At 39.5% G+C, this 24914-nt stretch overlaps 1 protein-coding gene across 1 annotated transcript in view; it reads right to left on the reverse strand.

The window, feature by feature from the left end:
* Myo3a (myosin IIIA) overlaps nucleotides 1–24435 on the reverse strand; it is a 173536-nt gene extending 149101 nt beyond the window's left edge. The window contains exons 1-4 of the mRNA XM_010614690.1: nucleotides 24268–24435; nucleotides 22150–22284; nucleotides 10536–10640; nucleotides 9166–9265 (exon numbers count right to left, since the gene is read on the reverse strand). Of these exons, the coding sequence (XP_010612992.1) occupies nucleotides 9166–9265; nucleotides 10536–10640; nucleotides 22150–22284; nucleotides 24268–24435 (508 nt within the window). The remainder of the gene's footprint in view (nucleotides 1–9165; nucleotides 9266–10535; nucleotides 10641–22149; nucleotides 22285–24267) is intronic.
* Nucleotides 24436–24914: the final 479 nt, after the last annotated feature.

Below are 24914 nucleotides of genomic sequence, written 5' to 3' on the forward strand. Positions count from 1 at the left end.
AGCAGACACTATCAGGTGGAAAATTCCAAACAGAAAGTTAAGATAGTGAGAGGGGTATGTTAAGGAACAGGAGGTCACAGGGAGATGAGGGAATGAGCAAAAATCAGGCTAGAAAAGAGGGCCATAACCCATTAAAACTCAAAGCCAGCGGAGCATCTCAGAGGTTTATGTTAATGGTTCTTCAGCCTTTTGCTTTGCTGTGGAATTTTCAGGCTCTTTGGGGCCTGTCCAACAAGGCTTCCTGGCTCCTGCATAGCTGAGGAGCAACCCCACTCCGGATTGCACAAGTCCTGCTTCTAGGGAGAGAAAGGAACAGGCTGTATGCTTGCAGCCAAGAGTTCTCTACGGGCCCTAGGGAGACAGCAGAAATATCAAACATGATTCCCAAGACAACTTAAGGGAACTTGTTTTACTATAACCAATACAGTGAAGCCCTTAAAAATACTGCAAGAGCGATTTTAAATTATGAAAATACAGAACTCTGTTATATAAAAGGGCCACACAACAATTATATCAATAAATATAATGATTTTGTTGATGGTTAATTTTAAGATACTGTGATGATTAATTTTTAAGGGTCCATTTGATGGGCCACAGTGCACAGATATTTGGTCAAATATCATTCTGGGTATTTCTTGGAGATGATTTTTCTTACTAGATTAACACATAAATTGGTGGATTTTGAGTAGAGCAGATTACCCTCCACAAAGTGAGTGGGTTTCATCCAATGAACTGAAGGCCTCCACAGAAGGAATAATACCTGCGGATGGCCCTTGGACTCAGACTGCAATTCTTCTCCACAGCCTACTCTGCAGACTCTGGACTTGCCAACCACAGACAAGCTGGCGAGCCAATTCTATATGACTTTTTCCACAGAACACACACTATCACCACACACACACACACACACACACACACACACACTGTCCTACTGATTTTGTTTCTTTAAAGAACCCTAAGCAGAACATTTTCTATTTTTTTGTATAAGAACTCTTAGGGGTATTGGATCAAAACTACAGTAAACTACATTGCTTGCCACCTGATCTGACGTGTCAGTCACAATTGCTGTACAAGGCACAAAAGTTACAGCAATCTCCACCCATCTAAAGGGCCAAGACTCTCTGTTTCATTTTCTTTTTTTATCTCTCATTATTCAATTTCCCCCTTTTTGAGAGCCAGTTAAAGCCTATGACAGAGATGGTGAACCTTTTAGAGATTTCAATGAAAACCAATAGCTTGTTGCGGCACATATGCCAGGGTTTGCCACCACTGGCCTAGGATGTTCAAAAGCAACCACAGGTCTGGGGATGTAGCTCAGTGACAAAGTACTTGTCTAGCACACAGAAGATCCTGGCTTTGGTACCCAGACCATTTAAAAAGAAAAAAAACCAAAATATGAAAAATAAAAAAGCAAGCACATATAGTAAAAAAAAAATATATATATATATATATAAAGTCGGTTTATATATCTAGAGAAAAGTACAAATTCAAAAAATGCCTAAGATCTGAAATTTACACTTTAGGATAATATCTGGCAAATACAAGGGATACAATAAGAAACAAAATCAAAAATCAGGAAACGGAGAAGTCAGAGGGCCTAATTTCTAGAATTATTACATTATTATAGTCAAAGCGTGTTTCAGAATCTACAACAAAAATAATAAGGTTTGAGAGACAAAGGAAATTATGTTCCACTCAAGGGGGGAAAAAAAACAACAAAAACATTCCTGAGAAAGATAAATGATCAACTTGCTAGACAAAGACCTTAAAGCAACTATCTTAAAGATTACAAAATAACTGTCTTAAACATGATCAAAGAACATGGAAAGGTAGGAAATAATGTACAAAATAGAATATCAACCAAAGATATAAAGCCTAAAAGGAAATCAAAGAAACTCTAGAAGTTGAAAGTACAGAACTAAAATGAAAATTCACCAGAGTGATTTAAAAGCAGATTTGAGCAGGCAGAAGAAAGGATCAGTGTATTTGAAGATAAAACAATAGAAATTATCAATTGTGTGGAACAACAACAAAAAGTTTAAAGAAAAGTGAACAGAGCATCCAGAATCTATGAGCTTCTATCAAGTGGAGAGAGGAGTCCTGTAGTACTGGACTCCTAGAGAAAACAGAAAGAGAAAGAAAGGGTAAGAGAGTTTATTAAGGAAAGAATGGCAAAAGTCTTCCCAATTAGATGGAAGAATGAACGTAAACATCTAAGAAGCTTCGTGCATTTCAAGTACAGTAAGATGACAAAGGCACCAAGACACATAATAAAAGCTCAAAAGTCAAAGACAAAGAAGAGCCTGAAAACAGCAAGGGAGAAGTTACTTTGTCATGTACAGAGTACCCTTGATAAGATTATCCATAGATTTTTCATCAGAAATTTGGTTGCCAAAAAGCAATGGACTTGGCAGCCAAAAAGCCACTTTTACCGCTACATGGATATGGACACCTTTTCATCCTCCTTGGGGACCAGACATCTCATTCCATGCCATCCCCAACACCAGACCAGCATGGCGGCTTTCTCAGCCCTACGGGCTCTGACCTGTAAGGTGAAATTAAAAAAGCAGAAAAACTGCTTCGAACAGTAGGAGAGGTTAAGACATTCGCAGATCAAAAAAGCTGAAGAAGTTTTTATCACTAGAGTTGTACTCTAAGAAATGCTAAAAGGAGACATGTAGGTCCAAATAAAGGCACTAGTCAGTAACTGGGAGCTGTATGAAGGTGTTAGTAAAGATGAGGAGGACCACTGCTGGTGGCAAAGAGAGGGCCTCAGGTGGGGTGTGTGCACCCAAAGCCTTTGGCAGAAGTCAGTGTGATTTAATTTGAAGCAAAATTGAAATGAATTCCTCTTCCTCGTTCACTGATACTGTTTTTTGATCTTTCCAAATGGGAAGGTTTGTCCAAGCAAAGCAACTTTGTACTAGAAAATCTCAGCCATGGAGGAGGCTGTGCCTCATGCCTGCAGTCCTGGAAACTCATCAGAGCCCTGCTCATGCCCAACTCCATGCCCATAGACTCCATGTCCTGGATGGAGCCATGTACTAACACACGTGCTTAGGCAGATGTGAGTCAAAATCATCCCACGTGCATTGTGAAGTCACAGAACAGTGAAACTAGCAGTCAGTGGCAAACAAATCATAGAGCTTGCTCAAATACATGGAAATTTAAAAATCTACTCTTGAATTATCAATGAGTTATAGACGAAATCAACGAAGAAATTAGATAGCTCCTAGATGCAAACAATAATGCTAGTACAAAATACCAGAACTTGGGCCGGGGATTTGGCTCAGTGGTTCTGCCGCCTGCCTCACAAGCACAAGGACCTGAGTTCAATCCCCAGTACCAGAAACAAACAAATAAACAAACAAACAAAAACCCCACAAAAAACAAAACAAAACAAAAAAAATCCTATAAAACTCCAACAACAACAAAGAAACAAAATACCAGAACTTATGATACACAGTGAAAGAAATGCTAAGGGAAAGTTTATAGCTGTGAATGCCTACATCAGAAAAACAGTGAGTCCAAATAAATAACCAAATGATATCCCTCACAGTCCTGAAAAACAAGAACAATCCAAAGTCAAAGGTAGTAAGTAGAAGGAAGGAAATTATAAAAACCAGAGCAAAGATTAATGAAATTGAGACTAAGAAGCAATACAAAGAATCAATAAATCAAAGAGTTGGTTCTTTGAATGAATAAACAAAAAGATAAGCCCTTAGTCAATTTTACCAAAAAAATGAAAGAAAAGACTTGCTTAGTACAATTAGAAATGAAAAATATAAAGTCATGATGGATACCACCGATATCCAGATAATTAGTAATTTCTTTGAAAACCTATACTCCAACAAATTGGAGAATTCCAAAAAAGTGGAAAGCTTTCTAGATATATATGAATTACCAAAGCTGAACCAAGAAGGTATAAAAACCCTAAATAATTCAACAATAGGCAATGACATTAAAGCAGTAACAACAACAAAAAACCCCAAAACAACAACCCCCCCCAAAAAAACTACCAACTAAGAAAAGCCCAAGGCTCCATGGATTCACTGCTGAATTCTATAAGAACTTAAGGAAGATTTAACACCAACACTCCTCAAATTCTTTAATGAAACCGAAAGGAAAGGGGTATTTTCCAAATCATTCCTGGAATCTAGCAGTTCCCTGATTCCAAAACCAGACAAGGATCCAATCGAAAAGAGAACTACAGTCCATCTATTCAGTGAACATGGATGCTCACAGACAGATGCAACGAATCATAGAAAGAGCATTTGTGATGTCCTTTCCTGGTGACATCCAGCCACTGATCTCTTGTCTTCATCATGACCTCTTATGGGATGTCAGCCAATCCTCACTCGAGCTCTGGTAGCTTCTCTGAGGACACTTTCACTGCTACATGGATGTGGACACCTTTCCATCCTCCTTGGGGACCCGACATCTCATTCCACGCCATCCCAAACACCAGACCAGCATGGCGGCTTCCTCAGCCCTACGGGCTCTGAACTGTGAGGTGAGCTGCACTCCTGCTCCCTTGCATATCCCACCCAATGGCTTTTGCTCTGAATTACTCAGGAAGAAAGAAAGGAAGAGAGGGTATTTCATAGTTTTAAATTCAGGTAGACCTGCCTCCCTCGATGATAAAAAGTGGGTTATAGATGAACAAATCACAACTTCCCCATGGCCTACAATGCACACTTGGGAGTCCGCCTAAACTGGGGCACGCAGGTAATAAGAGTTTTAAAATCATAAAGTATTTTGTCATAAGAATGGTGTCTAAATAAATCACAAAAAGTACATCCTGTACTTTTCTATTGAAATGTTAACTATCCTTTTAGAAATGGAATTCCTGAGAGAAATCCACAGAAATGAGAACTAAGGGCCTGCCCTTTAGATGTAGTCTGTTTTGTTTTCTGTTCAAGAAAAGGCTGCTTTCTCAGACATGGACTGACTTGCCCATAGGGGCTTATCTCTTGGGAGGTCGTATTATTTACTGACTGATTACATACCGGTGACTGCTAATGCATTTCATTAATAATGTTTACAAGCTTGTTTTTTTTTTTTGCTCTCTGAGGTGTCTGGTGGCTTTCTGTAAAAGTGTATCCAGCTTAACAACAACAACAACAACAAAAATAAAAGGTTTTCTTAAAGACTGTATATATAACTAGTGTTAGAAATCTGAATTTTACCTACAGGGTAAGTAATTTGCTTGACATTTAAAGTAAATTGAATTTAACTTAGCAAATGGCTACTGTTATTTTTTTAGAAATATATACAGGCACTTGGAAACTCAGATTTTCATTGTATAACATCTCCTTATCAAGGACCTGGCTTGCACACAGCACTGAGTAGGAGGTTAGGTGAGAATGCATTTCATGGCAGAGGTAATGGCTGAGATCTCCATAATTACCGTGTCAGTAATTATACTAAGTAGATTACCCCTAGCATCTCATTTAGCCTTTACATGTCTAATCATAGAAACTACTCTTTTTTGTGCTGATGGATGAACAGACTGACATGCTTGGAGATTTTAGAAAGACTTTCTCTCCGTGATAGAATTGTATGGAAAGTCCTGTCTCATTCATTCATTAATTCATCCATTCAACAGAAGTTATCGGGAACTTTCAATGTGTCAGTGAGTTCTAGGGACAAAGTCACAGACTGAGCAGAGACACAGCTTCAAGTTTAGCAAAGCCCCAGTCAACTGAAACCTATTATTCCAACAGCTAGATTCTCCTTGCCTTGAGATGGCTGCTCCACAAACCAGCCTTCTCCTTCCCATGATGCCCCGCTTCCCGTTTAGAATATGGCCTCTTCCACCAAAAGGACAACCTTCTTCTGCACAAAATAACCCTCTTCTGGCCAAAAGAGAAACCCGGTACTTGCTACCTCCCTAGTGACCAGTGACGTCACAGGCTCCTCCAATCCCTTATTGCTACATCACTCGACCCCACCCCATCTCCTAGAAGAAGCCCTCCCTGTCTCGGCCATATTGCTTTCTCTCCTTTGTTCAGAGACAGCCTGGAAGGTCCTCCCGATAATAAAGGCTTGTTACGGTCCTGCTTTTCAGCTCCTTTTACCTAATACCAACAATGCCTGATGACTGCTTGGCTGATGAGGACTAGGGAAGGGGAGGGACAGAAGGAAACTGGGTAACAGGAATCAAAACCAAGTCCGATGGAAGCACTGAGTTTGAGTGTTCTAGAACACACTGGGATGATACAGCTAACAGTATGGTGTTACAGATTTCATAAATACCTGAAGGAGAAGAGTGCAAAGGCTCCAAACACAAGCGATAAGACGGTGAAAAACATAACTGACTCTGATTTTATCAATACTGATTGTACACATCTATTGAAATCCCACAGTGTTGCATAAATATGCATAATTACGTCAATAAAAATTTTCAAATGTTTGAGAAGGAATTGTTAACTATCTTGATTTAAATATTACGAACTGTGCGTGCATGTCAAATTATCAAGCTGTACCCCACAAATTTGTACAATCAAATATAAAAATTCAAACGCAAATAATAATTTTTTAAAAAAGCTTACTGTGCACCAGCATGGAGTTATATAAAGAAAGCCCTTCTCAAGGGTTAGAAAAGCCACTGAAGAGAACCATGAATGAGGAAGGAGCAGGCCCAGATGCGTTTTTTTAAAAGGGAGCCTCTGAGTAAGTGTGAGGAAGGGACTAGAAGGGGCTGAGCAAAACTCAATGCCGGAGCAGCGAGGTGGGGTCGGGGACATCTAACAGAGACAAGTTTTGGGAGGAGCTGGATACATGGAGGGTGAAGACAAGCAAAGACTGAGGGACGAGCCTAAGATTCTGGCTGGAGCAAGGATGAGCAGAAGCAGGTGACTTTTCTAGGACAGGGAGCTCTTGACCTGCAGCAGACGTCTGGGGTTGATGTGGTGGAGATCCATTTTGGGAAATTTGACTATGACAGGCCTATAGCCATCAAAGATCTTATCCCATCATAAGCTCATGGTAAACTTGATGAGGCGGGAAATTAAAATTTTTCTGAATTCCAGCAGTAGCCCTCTCTGAAAATTTGATTTAAATACTAAATGACAGTGTTGAGTTTTAATTAAATACGTCAATCTGTGCTTTACCATACCTTGCTTGTTCTGTCCTACACATGCACAGCCTCTGGTTTTAATTCACACAAAAGCCTACTAATCATTTTAGGTGAACTGAATTCACATGCTTTTATCATGGAGGACAGAAATATAAGCATTAACTTATATGTAAATGACAGCATTTTGGTGTTAGACAGTAAGCACGCATTTAATAGACAGCTGGCTCTGTTTTCTAACTATTGGTGACTGGAAAGTCTAAAAATTAAGTAATCTAATTCCCAAGCTCTCATTTTCTTAGCTGTCCAATTTATGATGATTTTACAAAGATGCCACACAGGAGGTCACCTTGGTATAGTGCTTGCCTCATGTGTGCAAGGCCTTGGGTTCCCTCAGAACCACACACACACACAACCTCACTCACCTTATGTATTATCTAGGTATGTGTTTTTAATGTTATTTTGGAAGATATCTGTGAAAGTCACATTTCTCAAAGCTACTATTTTAGCAAATTTTTCTTTAATGGGAGGAAAAATATTTTCTTATATGTGTTTTAACAGTTTCCAGTCCCCACTATATTTGTTGTAGACATTTTCTAGAGCAAGGGTGTGATGAGATCTTCAGTTAATTGTCAAGTTCTGTGATTGGGTCTGTCTTGGAATAGAGACAACCCTGTTTTCTGGAGAGAACAGTGGCCTTGCATATGGAAGGGTGAAATATGTTCCGCTGTTCTTACTGTTCATCTTCATGTCAAGCCTAAGTCTTTATTAGCACCAAACCCTGCCAGATTGTTCAAACACGCGGCTCTGAACCCAACTGGCAACGCAGACCAGATGCACCCCAGTTATGAATCAAGTACTCACGGTCACTGCAGCTCTGTTGTTTGCAATCATTCAGGTTAGAAAAACAACACACAATGTGATGCAATCATTCGTCCAGTCCTCTACACACTCTGAAAAGCATTCCTAGGCTAAGCCAAAGCACTAGAGAGCGATATACTTGAATGTGAAAACAACTCATAAAGTGAATCAATTAACTTCTAACAGAAGTCAGTCTGTGTATTTAATTACTCTTAATAAACTGCTATATCCAAAATACTAGGTTTCTAAGACAAAGAAAAAGTCCTACCTCTCAAAGACCCCACTCTGTCCACTTGTCTTTCTAAGTATTTTTAGTGTTTCTATAAAGGCCAAATAGATAAAAACAATTCTATGTGGTAAATGTTAAAACAGAGAAATATACAGGGCATAGGAACTCGGGGGTGGGGTGGGGTGGGGAGGACACCTCTGTGGTCTCTGGTGCAGCAGGGAAGGGGAAGAAAGCCCAAAGGACCCCCAGGTGGGCTGGAGCAGTGCCACCCACACTGGATCAGTGTAGCTGGCATCAAAGAAGAGAGGCACAGGAGAGTACGACCGCAGGACGAGAGCCCAGACCAAGCGCAGCCGGGTAGCTCTGGCGCCTCTGGTTCTCACCAGAAAGCCCCAGACGGCTCAGTGCACATGGATGGTCATTCTCCCACAGAACAAGACTTCAGAGAAAGGGCAGGCTCCACAGCTGACTGCCCCAGGGACTCCATGACAGCTGCTCCCTGTCGCATTTCGGCCTCTCTCAGAGTTGTCTCTCCCCCGGGCCAGAGCAGCTCATCCACGAGGGGACCGCAGCGCTGTCTGGCATTGCAACAGGACGAGAGACTCCATCAAGGAAGGCGTCGTCTTTCTCTGGGTCGTGTTCTTGGCAAGGCAGAAGTGCCTCGCGATGACCCTGGCGCTTGCCCCTCATGTCTCAAATCCCTGGCTTTGGACGTCACCTGCAGGCGACATCTCCACGGGCTTAACTGCAGGCGGCCGCCTGCTTGGGAGGATAAACCCCGCACTGCTGCTCAGTGTCTCAGGGGCCCGAGCAGGCTGACCGGAAGCCGGGCATCTCCTCTCTTTGCCAAAGTATCCCTGTATTTCCTACTTCAGTAAGACACTGCTTTCCGCCTATTTTGAATGTACAGCAAAAGCAGCGATGTTGAAAAACGATCAAGTCACATCATCCTAATTCACTATGCAGCTCAAACTCACGCACTGGAAACAAAACTTACCAAAATCTACTAGCTTGACTCCTCCCTCAGTGGTCAACAGAATGTTATTTCCTTTCACATCGCGGTGGATGGTTTTGTTGGTATGCAAATGCTGAAGCCCCTAAAAGGTGGGAAATGCAAGGGTTATCAAAAATTATGGTGAATGTTTAAAAATTATTACAGTAAGATATCTTACCATTAATCCCCCCATACTCTCCCTCGCTTCAAACACACTTATCTTCCATTCCTGCTATTTTGTGAAGCAGTTGTAGAACTCTTCATTTGGGAGCGACTTGATAAGATGTGATCCAAACTACAGTGAATGCTGCTATTGAATGTCATCCAACAGGAAGGCAGGCTCAGAAAGAATATTGTGCTGTGTCCTCATCGACCTTATTCACCAGATCTGGCACTATGCCCCTTCAGGCTCTCCCCCAAAGTCAAACTGCCTATGAAAGGTACACATTTTGTATTGATTCAGGACTTCAGGGCAGCCAGGACAGGGCAACCAGAGACACGCACATAAAAGGAATCCGAGAACTGCTTCAGAAAGTTCACGAACAATGGGATAAATGTATTTGAAGTGAAGGAGAATATTTTGAGGATATTTAATAGGTGCGTCTTTCACTGTAATGAACTTTTACAATTTAAACACACTATTTTCTGGTTATACGGTACCTCATATATTATGACTCTTAAAGCATCAGACAAAAAAATGTTTCTTATGATGCGTGTGTGCAAAATCCATAGCAAATATATATATGAAAAATTAAATTACAATTCTAAGTGTTGCACTTTATTAATTAAATCAAAGTATATCATTTCTATTTTCCTCATTTTTATTGAGTTTATTGGTACATTCTAGGTATGCAGTACAGTTACATTCATTACTGGGATCTTGTCCTTTACATGACAGGTCTTGGTTCTCATTTTTTCCCCCTTGTCCCTACCCTCCCTTCACCCTCATTTCTATTTTATAATACAGTGTATAAAAATTCACAAAACCAGAGCATGAACCTCAGCTTTTACCAAATATTTTACTAAGTATGTGGACCTCAACAGAAAAAAACATTACTCAAGGTAATGGTGAATAAAAAACTGATTAGTAGTAAACAATATATTTTCTGTCTTTGTAAACAATATATTTTCTATCTTTATCACTAGCGCAATTGGAGAAACATTTAGGAAACTAAGTAAGGATACTGTTGGTATAAGAAGAGTAGATTTCTTAAGGAAAGACAGGGTTTAGCTGTGCTAAACACTTCAGGCTGATTCTATACTCTTGCATCAGTAGATACTATTGTAGTGATATTTTTTCTAAAAATAGGACCCAGGTTTTTATTTAATGAGAACTGCTCATAATTACTACATAGAGATTGTAAATGACTTACCATTAGTGCTTCATGTAAAATATAGGCAATTGTAAGCTCGCTCAATCTTTCTCCCTTCTTCAGAAAGCCTTTCACAAGGTCAGTCACTGAGCCGCCATTACACAGCTAGAAAAGATTTCCAGATGGATGTTAATTAAGATGGATAACACACCACCCGACTTCCTAAAACATTTAAAAATGTCATAATTTCCTGCTTTAAGGGACTACTCTCAGCTTCTCTACACCTTCATAAATGAAATGAGCATATAAACTCATGTACAATTGACTACTGGACAGTCTTCATAAAAATTAATGTATTGGAAGAGAATTTGGAGAGGCACTGGGCTTGATTTTTAAAACTAAGAATAAGAATTATGATTCTACAAATTATTCCTAAATTTTAGCATCTAAGGTTTAAGAGTACTGAATATTTCTAATAGTCCAATTAATAGTACAATAGATTCTCATCATCAAAACTTAGCTTCGTAGTTATGTGAGCTAATCTTAAAAAATGTCTCCTTTTTGGCAAAATTTCAAAGTGTATTGAAGTAAGGGTTACAAATAAACTATGTGTAATAGAAAACTATTGAAAATATCATGTTTCCTATACTCTTTAGCATCTTCCTTCTTACCTACCAAAAGCAGGGAGAATCTAGATAGAAAATAAGAAGAATAAATATGACAGAGGAATTTTTCTCTTCTAGGCTCTTGAAAGTTAGGTTACATTAAACCCCACAGAAAACTTTCAAAGGAGCTGTGTTGCTTGTGGAACAGATTCACACTGCCATCAGCAGTAGACACGAGAGGGCGCACACACAGGCAAATGGCTCTGGGCCTAGCCAAGGCCCAAGGCTGCTATGATCCCACAAGTCCTCGGTTTCCTAATGTCTGATTCTTTGACCAGAGAGGAGCCCTCAGCCTTCCGTTCCTCCCGGAGATCTTCTCTGTGTTTCCCTGCCCCTCACGATGATCTATTCAATCTCCTTTCCCACGTGCCCTTTGGTACCTACCAGTGCCTGGGTAGTTAAAGCAAAGCACATCATCTGTTTGACCTTCTAACTCAAGTGCAGGAAAAGAGCTGAGTATATTTTTAGCATTGTTTGAAACACTGAACACATTTTTTCAAAATCTGCTTCTAATATGGCAATTACATCTTTCTGTTATGGCTGACTGCTTTTGGTACATAAATAACAGCTAAGACCTCTGATGTAGGTACAGAATTATCTCCAAGATGAAGAAAATGAAGCACATTCATAACTGGTGGCTTTCTGCATTCAGAAAAAACTTCCTTTGGCTAACATAGGAATATGTGCAATCCAGACTTTGAATTCCTACACTTTGCTCTGTGTAAGAAGGGAAACAGCTTTGAGAGGGACAGGGTCAGACTGCCCCCACGGTGAGCCAGTGTGACCAGTTCACGAAATTATGTACAACCGACGGAGAAGAAATGGAGTCATTTAAAAGGGTATGCCACTTATTTAAAAGGGTGCAAGACTTAGGACTAGTTCTAAGGTTCCTAAAAATCACTGCAGGGAGATACATTTCTTTTTCTACTTCTCCAAAGTGTAGCCTTTCTTTAGCTGCCTCTTCTGCAACTGACTATTGGGAAAGAAAAGTGAAAGTTGTCAGAATTAAAATGGAATCACTTATGTCAGTTTTAATAGAAATTAATTAACTAATTAATTCAGTAGGTTGGAAAGACAGGAGCCTTAGTATATGCCTGCCTGATTGTCACTATCACAAAAGACTCTGCCAGGCATGTGCCACCAAGCATAGCTGTTCTTATTACTGCCTATGAGAATTCCTTTTATGTTCTGGATACAAGACCTCTGTCAGCCATGTGCTTTGTAAATGTCTTCTTATAGTCTGTGGCTTGCCCCTAAGTGTTCTCTGAAGAGCTGAAATCCCATTGCTTCTTGGCCTTTTGGCTAAGGTAAGTGAAGAGTAGAAATTCTAAATCTAACATTTAAAATGTTTATGGAATGCACTTTTTCAATCCTAAGAAATCTTTGCTCAATCCAAAGACAAAGACTTTTCACAATTTCTTCAGGAAGTTTTACACTTTCTGGTTTTACATATAGGTAAGTCTGTGAATCCCTCCTTTCATTTTTTTTTTTCTTGGTACTGGGGATCAAACTTAGGACCTTGTGCTTTACAGTCAGGCACGGTGCCACTGAGCTAAATCCCCGGCCCATGACTTGATTTTTTTTAAATATGGTGTGAGGATGGGTTATACTCAGACACTCAATTACTTTTGCACACTTCTGTATTAGTTGAAGGTACACAAGAAACCAAAGACAGACCTGAGTTGAGTTTGAAATCCACTGTCAGCACGATGAATGGCTGAAGCCTAAATGCTGCTCAGTGAAAGAAGACAATTGGAAAGGGCTCTACACCGCATGATTCTAATGATCTCACATCGGGAACAGGACAAGCTGGAAATAATGGTTTTCAGGGGCTCAGGGAGATGAAAGAGCAGCTCAAGAAAGCTTTTTATGGCCATGCAACTAGTCTCTATGATAAAACAATGGTGGACACTAGGCCCCACACATTTGTGAGAATCCACAAAGTGTGAAACACTTAAGGAGAGAATGTGAACGTAAACTGTGGACACTGGTTAATAATAATGTATCATGACTGGTTTACACACTATAACGGATGTACCTGGCTAATGCAAGATGTTACTAATAGGAGAGATGAAGGGGTGGTGGGAGGGGCTCATTGGAATGCTCTGCACTCTCTGTTTAATTCTTCTGAAAACCTACCCCTGTTCAAAAAGTAAGACATATCCATTTTCTTTAATAAAAAAATTCTTGCTAACCCCAAGAATATGCAAAAAAGGACCCGAAATAATGAAGGAACATGAAAATCCAAGCTCAACATAAATAAATCACCCTTATAGTGTCTTTTTAGAAACTATTTACTCTTAGTTGCCCTGTATATCCAATGAATTTTCACAGAACTGAACTGCTGCCCCAGAAAACATTCTTGATATATTTATATATATAATCTCCATAAAATTTCATAACAATACTTAGTGAAAACCTGATGTTTAGAAAATCATAATTTATTCCTTCACATCCAACAATATTTACTGCCTTGTTGATATATGGGAAGACTAAGATAGGTGTTAGAGTAGATCAGAGATGACGAGGACAGCTTCTACTTCAAGGAGGCCAGCAACGTGGTCAAAACTATGGCTTTCAACCACATGAGACTCTGTTCTGAGGGACACTTTACGACGTGTGGGTTGGGGAGCTGCTACTGGCATCTACAAGCCAGGGATGTGGCCGCACACCTCAGAGGAGCAAGAACTCTCCAGAACAAGAGGCCATCCAGACCAACATGCCAAGGGTGTCATAGTTGGAGAACCCTAAGGAGAGGGGTAGGGAGCAATTTCCTTGATGCTATGTTAGGTCTCGAATCATAATTACATGGACAAGAGACTTCCGTGCTGAGGATGCAGAATTTCACAGAGAGATTGCTAACACTGAGTTGGAAGGCAAAGAAGCAAAGGTTTTAAGGAGCAGAAGGAATCTGTTGTCATCTATGTTGATGTGAGTTTCTTCCAGGTCTTTTGGGTATAGTTTGGTTTTGACGTCTTTGGGAATACGGATCTACATTTTGGCAGGGAGGGGGGCGGGGAATCAGTTTTAGCATTTTTTTCTTTATATTAGTTGATCTTTTTTTGCGTGTGTAATTTTGGTTACATTGGCTTTTCTCCCAGTGTTGGGAAAGTGTGCTCCTGCAGCTTCCTGGTTGTTCATGGTACAATGGCAGGTCAGTCCTCACACTGTCACGTCCAGAAACAGTGCCACACAATTTTATGCATACTGAAGTTTGGAATTCTCCAACAGTGTTTTATAAACTTTCTTCTGTGCGTGTTTTAATATAGTTTCTATGACCCCGCTTTTGGAGTTTTTGCTTCTGTAGGTTCAAAGTGATATGAACCTGTCACCAGAGGTGGTATAACTATTCCTTTTCTGGTTTTAAGTAGCAAGTAAAATGATGGGTCTTCCTTGATCACTCTTCATAAAAGTCCTTCTCTTTTATTCTCTCCATGTATATTCATGATAGCACTAATAAAAATATATAATAAATAATGTGAAATAGGAAAAAAAGGTCCAAAGGGGAAGAGAAAGTAAGAGGGGTAGGGGAAAGGAATAAGTATGAGAAAAAGAAAAAACAGAAACAAAGGCTTCCTGCATAGGGAGGAGTAGAGGGGCTGAAGGGAGAGTAGGGGAATGGGAAAAAATAAGAACTAAGATCTATCATGTAAAGGTACAAATTCTAATGATGGATGTCATCATATCATATACCTAAATGCACCAATAAACTTAATGAATAAAAAAAATATATATGTATGTATCACTAATTTGCTTTCATTTAAAATTCTTTCCCCACCACTAGACAATAAGCTTTACAACAAAAGGGTCATTTCATCTTTTTCTCTACATAGAGCTCAGGATCTATGAAAATGGCTAGCCCAAAGAAAAAGACTACTATTTATGGAAAAAGGAAATGCCTGGATAGATAAACTTAGGTTCTGAAGAACCTACAAACACGCACGCACGCGCACACACACACACACACACACACACAGACAGAGAGGTGGGGGGATATATTTTCCCGGGGCATGGAAGGTACCTACTCAAAATGTAACATGATTGACTTTATTTCAATAAAATATATTAATGTACCAAATTGTAGATTCCAATAAAGTACTGATAAAACATTAATGACAACTGGAATCATCCCCTCTTAGATGTTTTCTAATGTGCATTTTTGTGGTGTATAAAATTGTACATCACTTTCCTAATGTGTAAACTAGAAATAGTCTGTCAATGGTGTTACTGACGTACAATGTAACCGACACATGTAACCATGCAGCTAGATGTGTTCTCGTAAGTGCTCACCATCAAACCACTAACTCAAAATATGCAACCGTTCCCTCAGCCTAAAACATTTCCAAATTCTTGGCACAGTCACACGCATGCAGTGTCATCAACAAAAAGTCTATGATAACAAAGAGAAAATAACTTATCAGAAGAAATATTTTAATGTGTATAATAGAAATCGATTACTATCAGATAGTGAGACATCTTTGGTCATCTCACAGCTTTTTTTTTCCATAAAGTAATACAATAGGCTTGTACTCCTCTTCAGAGAACGAAGGCACACGATACATACACACACACACACACACACACACACACACTGGCACCTATGCACCCATGCACAAGATGTGCATTGGGACTGTTTTTCCATCTCGTCCTTTAAACAAAACCTAAAATGAAACTACTCTAGGTAACAGGCGTGTTTTCTATCGCAAGCACATCAAGTAAGAGCCTTTTCTGTGAGCACTGACAATGGCTGTTCCCGTGGAAGAAACACGAGCGGAATCATGCTGTCAGTCTGCTCCTGGACTGCGAATGCAACCTAGAGAGAGAGGCACAGCAGCACTGTGCTGTCAAGAGCACAGAAGCCTTGCTGCCCACCCCTGCCCCGTGGCCCCGGACCTCCACACATGTTCAGGACAGCGGCACCTTCTGTTGCCTTCTGAGTTCACGCCACTAGGGTTCACAGCTGCGAATGACCTCATCCTAACTCTTCTTCTCTCACCCTATGTTTTCTTTCCCCATGACAGCCTTATCTTGCTTACTAGATGTAAGTAAAAAAACCAGAATATCCAATAATGCATGACATATATAAGTAGCATTTACCACTTGGATGGTCTAAAATGTGCATTTGAGAGGCTGCGTGACTGTTTACTGATTTTCGTGCTTGTCAAATACCACCTGTAATTGCCAGTCTTTGATCTCCTGAAAGGGATATAATTTCAAAGAGAAAAAAATTTCTATAATTGGAAAGCAGCGAGAGAAAGCAATGTCACTACTGAGAATGAACAAATCAGGGCCCATTCAGATGAATAATAGAATGCATTCTGCAGCCCCACCGTGAAAGGGGGAATTTGAGCTAAGACTGGATTATGAGGGAAAAGGACTTTTAACAGAGAGACATCCCCACTGTGAATTTTGGCCCAATATGGCTGAAGGCATACTAACAAACAGCTCCTGAGAGAGAGGTGTGGGTTTCCCTCTGTAGTTAAAATGCAATGTTGTTCATCCACCAAGAAGGGAAAACTATAGCTACATTTCAATTCTTCTCTCTCTGTTTATCCACAGCAAAGGATTAATATCAGAGTGCTTTACCTCTGGACTACTCTTGCTTTGGTTGCCTGGCTCAGGGGAAAAATGTGTATACGAACCCGACCGGTTCTCAGCTTCCAGCCTCTCCTCTCTGCAGCCCTCACACTGAGCCCCCACAGTGGGCACCAGGAGTGAAAGGAAGTACAAAGAGAGCCGTGGTGGTGCCTGCCTCTTACTGAACAGGCTGATTCAGAGACGTGGTGGCAGCAGGAACAAAGGGGAAGGGAGTTATCTCAAAATGAAGGACAGGTTTACAAAATAGCATGGTTCTCCTTTATGTGTATGTCACTAGGGAAATCCAAAATATCACAGGACAATAAAACCCCCCATGGACATTCTGTAAACGATCAAGCCAGCAAGCACGGCAGGAACCTTTCTACCCTTTTATTATTACGTAGTTCCACTCAAATGTGTCACCTGCATTGGAGAGGGCCGGAAGGAATGCTCCTTTACTAACCCTGGGCAGCACTTCATCTGCAGCCAAACATGCAGAGAACTCAGGAGATAATTCCTCAAGAGAATCTTGTATATTATTCATGCTTAAACACTAGAAGAGATAATTCCTCAAGAGAATCTTGTATATTATTCATGCTTAAACACTTGCAGAATGATAAAATAAAGGGAAAATACAGGAAAGAGAATAACTACATCAAATGAATGTGAAAACAGATCAGAATCACAACTAAAAACAGAAGTCTCAACAAGACCTGGGAAATTCGTATATCTAGGATTTCAATTCTGGAATGAAATATAAGTGAAATAATTGGCCTCAGTGAAAAGTCACTGTGCTGCAGTTTGTGCAGGCTGGTGCAGTCCCCCTGTGTGCCAGACTCATAGGAACGAGAGCTGGCTGTCCCTACCCACAACTACCCTATCCTACACCTCCATGTTAGAGGTCTCTGTTAGCATGACTCCCTGGGTAACATCACCCCCTTTGGGGCCACTCCACTTGTACGAAATAATTTATTTGGGCTTTCTTATGGTAAAAGGGATAATTAGCAGTTACTTTGTAGCACAAAGTATGATGCTCCAAGCTGATTTTCTGAAAGTGCCTTTAATGTAGCACCTGCATCATCATGTTTGTAAATTAGGTAATTGTACATCTAGCCACTTATGTGTACGAGAAATTACTCTAATTTGCATATGCAAATAAACAATCTTGTAAACCTTTGTTTTCTTCTTGCTTTTGTTATGCTCCCCTCCCCCATTCTGTAAGTTCATAGAGACCAGATTTCTGAAATACCATTTTATTAAACTACATTTATTATTTTTTTCAAGCTATTTTACTTCTAATACCTCCACCTGATAATATAATATAGGGAAAGTTAGAAAAACCTGTTAGGTTTCTGCTGATTCAATTATATCACCGCTTTACTTGTAGTGCTTGTTCTAAAACTATTTTAATCAACATTTTCTGCTCCCTTAAAAAACAAAAGAAACCTCACAACAGAAAACAAACAAACAAACAAACAAAATGTAATCAGGAGTCTCCAGCTCTCACCTAGTTCAAAGTGCTAATACTAAGAAATGCTAATATAATTAGAACAGGGATTTGGTAGGCTAAAAAATAATGGTTGATCTCATTCAATGGTTTTTAAGCTTTGTGCAAAGAGTTATACCTTGTTTCCTTACCCATTTAGGCCTACATTAGTCAAAGTACCTGAATCCCTATTTAAATGCTAATCTTTCCATTACTCTACAAGATAGAACAATTTTAAATGCATTACTGAAAATGTTTTGAAAGATATGCAAAGTTGTATTCAGGACTACATTAAAAATTTGCATTACATCTCAAATGTATACAATCAACATGAAGAAAACCTTTAAAAGTCCTCACTAACTTAAGGCAAAATAGGTTAAGTGCATAATTCGTATTCTATTACTTGGGTAATTAAATTTTAGAAAAAGTTTAGCTTTGTTTACTATGGGATGTAACTGAAAATATAAAACTCTTATACTAGAAAATACAGCATCACTTTGAAATCTGTTGTTTTAGATCTAAAATGTCCCCGGGTTCAGAAGAGGGGCTTTTGGAAGGTGATTGATTGTACAACAGAGGTACAGCACTCATCAGTGGATTAAGCCACTAAGGAGGTGATAGCTGTACAAGTTGTTAGAAGATGGGCCCAGAGGAGGAGGCAGATCATGGGAGCGTGCATCTGAGGGTGTGTCTCTGGATCTGGCTTTTTTCCCTCTCTGCTTCCAATGGTTGAGAAACTTTCTTCTGCCTGCCCTTCACCATGCCATTTCTGCCCTGGAGCCAGCTGGCTACATACTGAACCCTCTGAGAATGTGAGTCCAAACAAACCGCTTTTAGTTATGGGTGTCAGGCATGTTCTCCAAGTGACTGGTAAGAAATCATAACTTTTTTAAACTATGAAAATATACAGTTTCAGATGATGAAAAGATTATTGAAAATGCTATTTCACATTTTGGAAGGCTCCCATAATACAGTTAATAGATGCAGATGAAACAGTTTATTTTTCTCACTCATCAATCTTCATTAAAATGCTAGATAATGAGTGAAAAGTATGAACCACAAAGAAAAAAAGAGCAATAGACAAAAGATTTCAGTAAAATTTTACAACCTGGAAGCAGATGAACAAGTGGTAACTTGATAGAGAAAACTTTTGTGAATAACCAAGACCTACAAAATATTAAGAATATGTAGAATGACTTCTGCTGTCTCTAACAGCAATCTGCTTTGTTTAGCTCAAAATTAACAGACACTAACCATAGAATCAGACATCTGGCCTCATCCTGAGATAACAGGGTGCATCAAGACCCCCGAGATCCAAAGCTTTGTAAACCATGTGATTGTAAAGGTGAAGATGAAAGAATCATTGTTAACTTTGCTTTCTTGCCTGGGAATACCCCCTTCCCCTGGACTAGAATAGATAGCTAGGCAAATCCTTAAAGAATTGCTACATCTGGATTAAAAGTTAACTGTCTTGTGATTATGATTTGTATATCAATAAATGTAAATGGAGGAAATACAATACAACCACCTGAATGAGATCATGGCTATGAAACCCTATAAAAGAAGGAGCTGTAACACAGCATGTGGTCGATCTCTGCCACTGCTCTTGGTGTGATCAGCCTTTTGTTGACAGAATAAACCTTTTATTATTTTACTTCCATTATGCATCTCTCTGTGCATGTCACTTACCAATTCCTTCCATAACAAACTGATCTAGCAAAGCAGAAGGAGCCACAGGCAGAAGTACTTGATGAGGCTCTTTGGGGAACCACGGCAGTGGAGGTGAAGCTATGGCTGATAAGGGGCAGAAAGCAGTGGGTAATTTGGAAATCTCTAAGCCAAAGACTCAACATGAGACCCTCTTTTCTATTGCACTTCAGAGTGTCCACCTCCCGACCCTGCCAGGTAAGTGAGGGGAGGTTCTGCTCCCCACAGAAGTGGAAGTAGAAGGACTCAAGATTTGGTGACAACAGCAGATTGCATAATAGGAATCAGGCAGGAATGTTCAAAATTAAGAACATAGATTATTAAATGAGAGAGTAGAGCTCAGCCATATTTTTTCAGGTACTAGAACCACAACATATCAAATGTACACCTGTTCAGGAGGAGGTGGCACAGTAAACTTGATCTACGTTTTTACTACTTTATATCTGACCCTTTTGTACTGCCTGCCTTTTCATTGTTGCTGTTTTTGGTTTTTGAGATGGCATTCACTGTGTTACCTAGAATGGCCTCAACCTAGTCTCCAGCCATCCTCCTTGTCCCAGCCCTCTAGGTAGCTGGTTCTACAGGTGTGCACCATCACACTTAGTTTCCTCTTAAAATTAAATTTATTTTAACAAATACATAAAAACTGACCATATTAACGTGATTCCATGGGATTTTTCAAAACATGAACATATTATGTAATGTTTAAATCAGTGTAAACATAGCTATTTCCTGAAACTTTTAGAATTTCTTTATAGTGAAATAATCAAAATCCTTTCTTCTAGAATTTTGAGGTGTACATGTATAAGTGATATCTATAACCAATAGATACTGTACAAAAGCAAGAAGAATGACATATACCTATTTGTACCTGATACCCATCGATCAATCTTTCCCCATGTGTTCTTCCTCCACACTCTCCCATCCTCAGGTAATCACTGTCCTGCTATCAACTTCTGTAGGACTGACTTTTTTATATTCCACATAAGAGGGAGATCATGCAGGACCTGTCTTTCTGTGCCTGCATTATTTCATCTAACACAACTATCTCCAGTTCCACCCATGTTAACACTATCTATGTTTTATTAACCAAGTGAAATTATTTTCAATGGAAAAGAAAAAAAATGATAGGGCTGTATTTCCAATTGTAGTCGGTGAAAAAATAGGATAATTTCATAAGTAATACTGCCAATCACTTTATACAAAAATGAGGTAAATGTTAAGAATGGTATTTTCATAGTTTCAAATATTTTCTACAGTGATACTTTATTTGTAGAATCATTTTAAAATTATAGTAGAAAAATATATAGTAGGAAAATGATAAAATTTATATATATTGTGCTTGTAATGGTTTGAATGTTTCCCTTCCAAAATTCTGGCTTTGAAACTTCATGCCCAATGAGACAGTAATAAGAGGTGGAGCCTTCAGAAGAGATTGGGCCTGGAGAATAGTTCCTTAGGGCAAATAGGATCAAAGCCAATACACAAAAGGCCTCACACAGTGCTAGGCCCCTTGGCTTTCTGCCTTCTGCCATGGGAGCTCCCAGCTCCATTCTGCAGGAGAGAACAACTCGCACCAGACAACCAAACCTGATGAAGCCTTCCAGAAAACGGAATTCTCCCAAGACCGGCATCACCGTGTGGGGGAACTCAGCACCCCTCCTTGTAGAAGACAGGCAAACACTAGAAATTGACTCTCAGGACTTGAAAGGACAGACTCCCTAGCTTCCCTGTGGTAACTTATTCAGTATAAATACCATTTCTGGTGAATTTTCTTCCTCATAAATATAAACACCTTATTCTGTAGTTAAGTCATTAATATTCAGTAAAGACAGTAAAAGAAGATTGCAGTTATTTTTCTCTAATGAAGTCTCACTTAACATTAATTTTCTCTTATTTGCTGGCACTTGGGCCAGACCCTTGGTCACATGTTAACTGAACAAAATATAAATGAATAAATAAACATGATAATAAAATCCTTCTGATAATTTGTTTTTTAAAAAATTTTCTGCCTGTCTCTTCATTTCTTTTTCACTGTGGACTGATGTCCCTTCAATCATTCATCATGTTTGTACATTTTAAATTGCCCAGCGTACACATTACAATGACAAGGCCATGACTGGACACAACAATTCTATGGAGGAGAAGTGTTTTACGGTGCCGAAATTACATAAACATGAAGCCATTCCAGGGTCACACTTCAAATGTCTACCCGCACAAGTAGTGGTGAAACTCTTACCTCAAGGACCAGCCACAGCTTATCTCCATTTATTTTATCCTTCTTAAAGTAAATCCCATAGAATTTGACCACATTAGGGTGGTCAGAAAGCGCTTTTAGAATGTTATACTCGGCTTCAATCTCTTCATCGATGTCCTAGTTTCAAAAAATCATAAGAGAACTGTGAGAAAAATACTAGTAATGTCAAGTGAACATATTAGACTTTCAAACAGGATTCAGTTTGTTAAGCCACAGTCATGATAGTTTTTAACTATGATTAGTACTGTGCACCGGAATTTCTCTTTACATTACAGAGAAGATTTTTGTGCTAATCAAATGCATTTCGAGTTATATTAGTTTAATTGAATTTTAAAAGGAAAAAGTAAAAGGCTCTTTTTAAATGCAACTGAATTTTGCTTTTAATATGCAGGTGTTGCTTTCACTGTATTAATAACTTGGATACAATGACAAAGCCTTGACTTGAAATAAAAACATTCAAGACTAGAAAGTTGGTTTATTTTGTTCCTTTGAAATACCAGATATTTAAAAACTATAAAAGACCAGTCATACTGCTGCCTGCCTCACAAGCGCAAGGGCCTGAGTTTGATCTCCGGTACCAACAAAACAAAACAAAATAAAAAAAACCCACTCATATAAGCAATACATCCCTACTTTTCAAAAAACCGGAAATGAAACATGGAATATAAGCTTTGCTTAACTAATGCCCATTCACCAGAAGGAGAATGGGTTGCCATTTTGCATGCGTGCCTGTGTGTGTGTGTGTGTGTGTTGGTGTTACTGGCAACTGAACCCAGGGAAAACTGGGATGCATCCACAGCCCTTTTGATGTTTTTTATTTTGAAACAGAGTCTCACTTTGTTACACAGGCTGCCCTGGAACTTGAGATCCACCTGCCTCAGCCTCCGTATGGAGGTGTGCCACCAACCCCAGCAGTTTGCTATTGTAATAAAATTTGCAAACTAGTCACTTAGTCATCTTTCTAGCAAATCACATATGCAAGAAATAACTCAGAGCAATAAGAAAACCTTGGGGCCAGGGGTTTAGCTCACTGGTTTCACTGACTGCCTCGCAAGAGCAAGGACCTGAGTTTGATTCTTGGTACAAAAAAAAAAAAAAAAAAAAAAATACCCAAAGATGAACAAGGAAAAACCACTGACCTTTTGCAGGTCTGCCACAGCTGGGCAGATTTCCCTAAGGACCGTGGCCCCTGCAAGAGCTGGGGTGCCGGACTTGCTCTCACTAGAAATGGGGTGTGTGTGGGCCCCGCTCGCACGTGCTGTGGGAGCACAGGGACCTCCCAGCAGTTGAACATCCAGCACCCTCACAGTAGTCAGGGCTGCGGGGCAGGGCGCTTGCCTTGCACGACAAAGTTCCGACTTCAACGATACAACACACACAAGAGCCAGAATCATTTCCACCAAACTGAACGCTCATGACCTCCCCGTGACACTAGCAGCAGGAGGAGGAGGCTCAGGAGGAGGAGGCTCGGTGTTTCCCTTCACCACGACCCCTGTGAGCGCGGGGGGCCACGGCCGGAGCCCCACGTGAGCAGAGCCCAGGGCTGAACGAGGGGGAGAGCGGGGTTCAGCCCTTCACAGTGAGGACCCTCCTGCTCTTACAGAGCACCGACCCTTCAGCTCCGGAAATACTAAGTGAACCTGAAAATGAATCTCCCTTCTCTGCAAGAAATTTAGTTTAATAATAACAATAAAAAATCTCTTCACTTTAGCTTAAGAGAAATTCTACCAGAAGAGTAAGTAAATGTGGGAAGAAAAGGAAATCTGGGTAAGGTGACATTCATAGTTACAGCTTGACTAGGAGTTTATATTTTTTACTATTTTTTGAGATTCTAAAATAACATTGAATGAACTACTGAGCTACTAAGATCTGCATTTATTTATGCGATTATGTATATATTCACTGTTTATCAAGTACTTGCTGTGTCTTATTACATAGAGGACATTAACAAAATCAAACAAGTAGGCTTTAACATTTTTTCAAATTGTAACTTGCGTTAGAAAGACTGTAATAAATGAATCAATAGAAGATGCTTACAAACTTTGAAACTGTTTAATACAGATAAAAATAGAGTTAATTCGGTGGAAAACAGTGGCTTACGTGAACTGGATCCAGAATTTTGACTGCTGCTTTTTGGCCATTTTTCTTGTTCAATACTTTAAAAACTTTTCCGTAAGTTCCTTTGCCGATTGTTTCGGTTATTTCCCATGTATCAGAAGGATCAGGAAAATGATCAAAGATGACTGTCTTTCCAGTTAATGGGAACATCTCAAAGACTTAGGTCACTGGGGAGAAAAAGTGCAATTTCATTTGTATTTGATTAGGGAAATGAAATGGCACATGTAAACTATGAGAAATTACCTAATATTTTTATTACTATAATAGAAAAAAATGCAACTGCACCGAAATGTACTTTAGAGCCACAGACAATTTTAATTTCTCCCTTGCAAGTGGGTTAATATGAGATTAATGATGTTTCAAAGCAGGGCTTTATTTCTACATTTAATATAGGCTCCTATTAATTGCTATTAATTCCTTTCAAATTAAAATAGAAGACATTTATGTCATTTTAATTTACTTCTTTAAATGCACAGATTACAATGAATTGAAGAATTTTACAATAACCTTAGAGAAAATAAAGTTCAATTTTTTCACAAAGGCTGACGTTACACTTGATAAGTGATAGTGTTTTACGTTAAAGCTCCATGTAGTACCCAATAATGGGTCCTTACGTGCTTTTAAGATAT

Source organism: Fukomys damarensis, unplaced genomic scaffold, assembly GCF_012274545.1.
Source record: "Fukomys damarensis isolate Sample0158 unplaced genomic scaffold, DMR_v1.0_HiC HiC_scaffold_37, whole genome shotgun sequence".
Classification (NCBI taxonomy): Eukaryota; Metazoa; Chordata; class Mammalia; order Rodentia; family Bathyergidae; genus Fukomys; species Fukomys damarensis.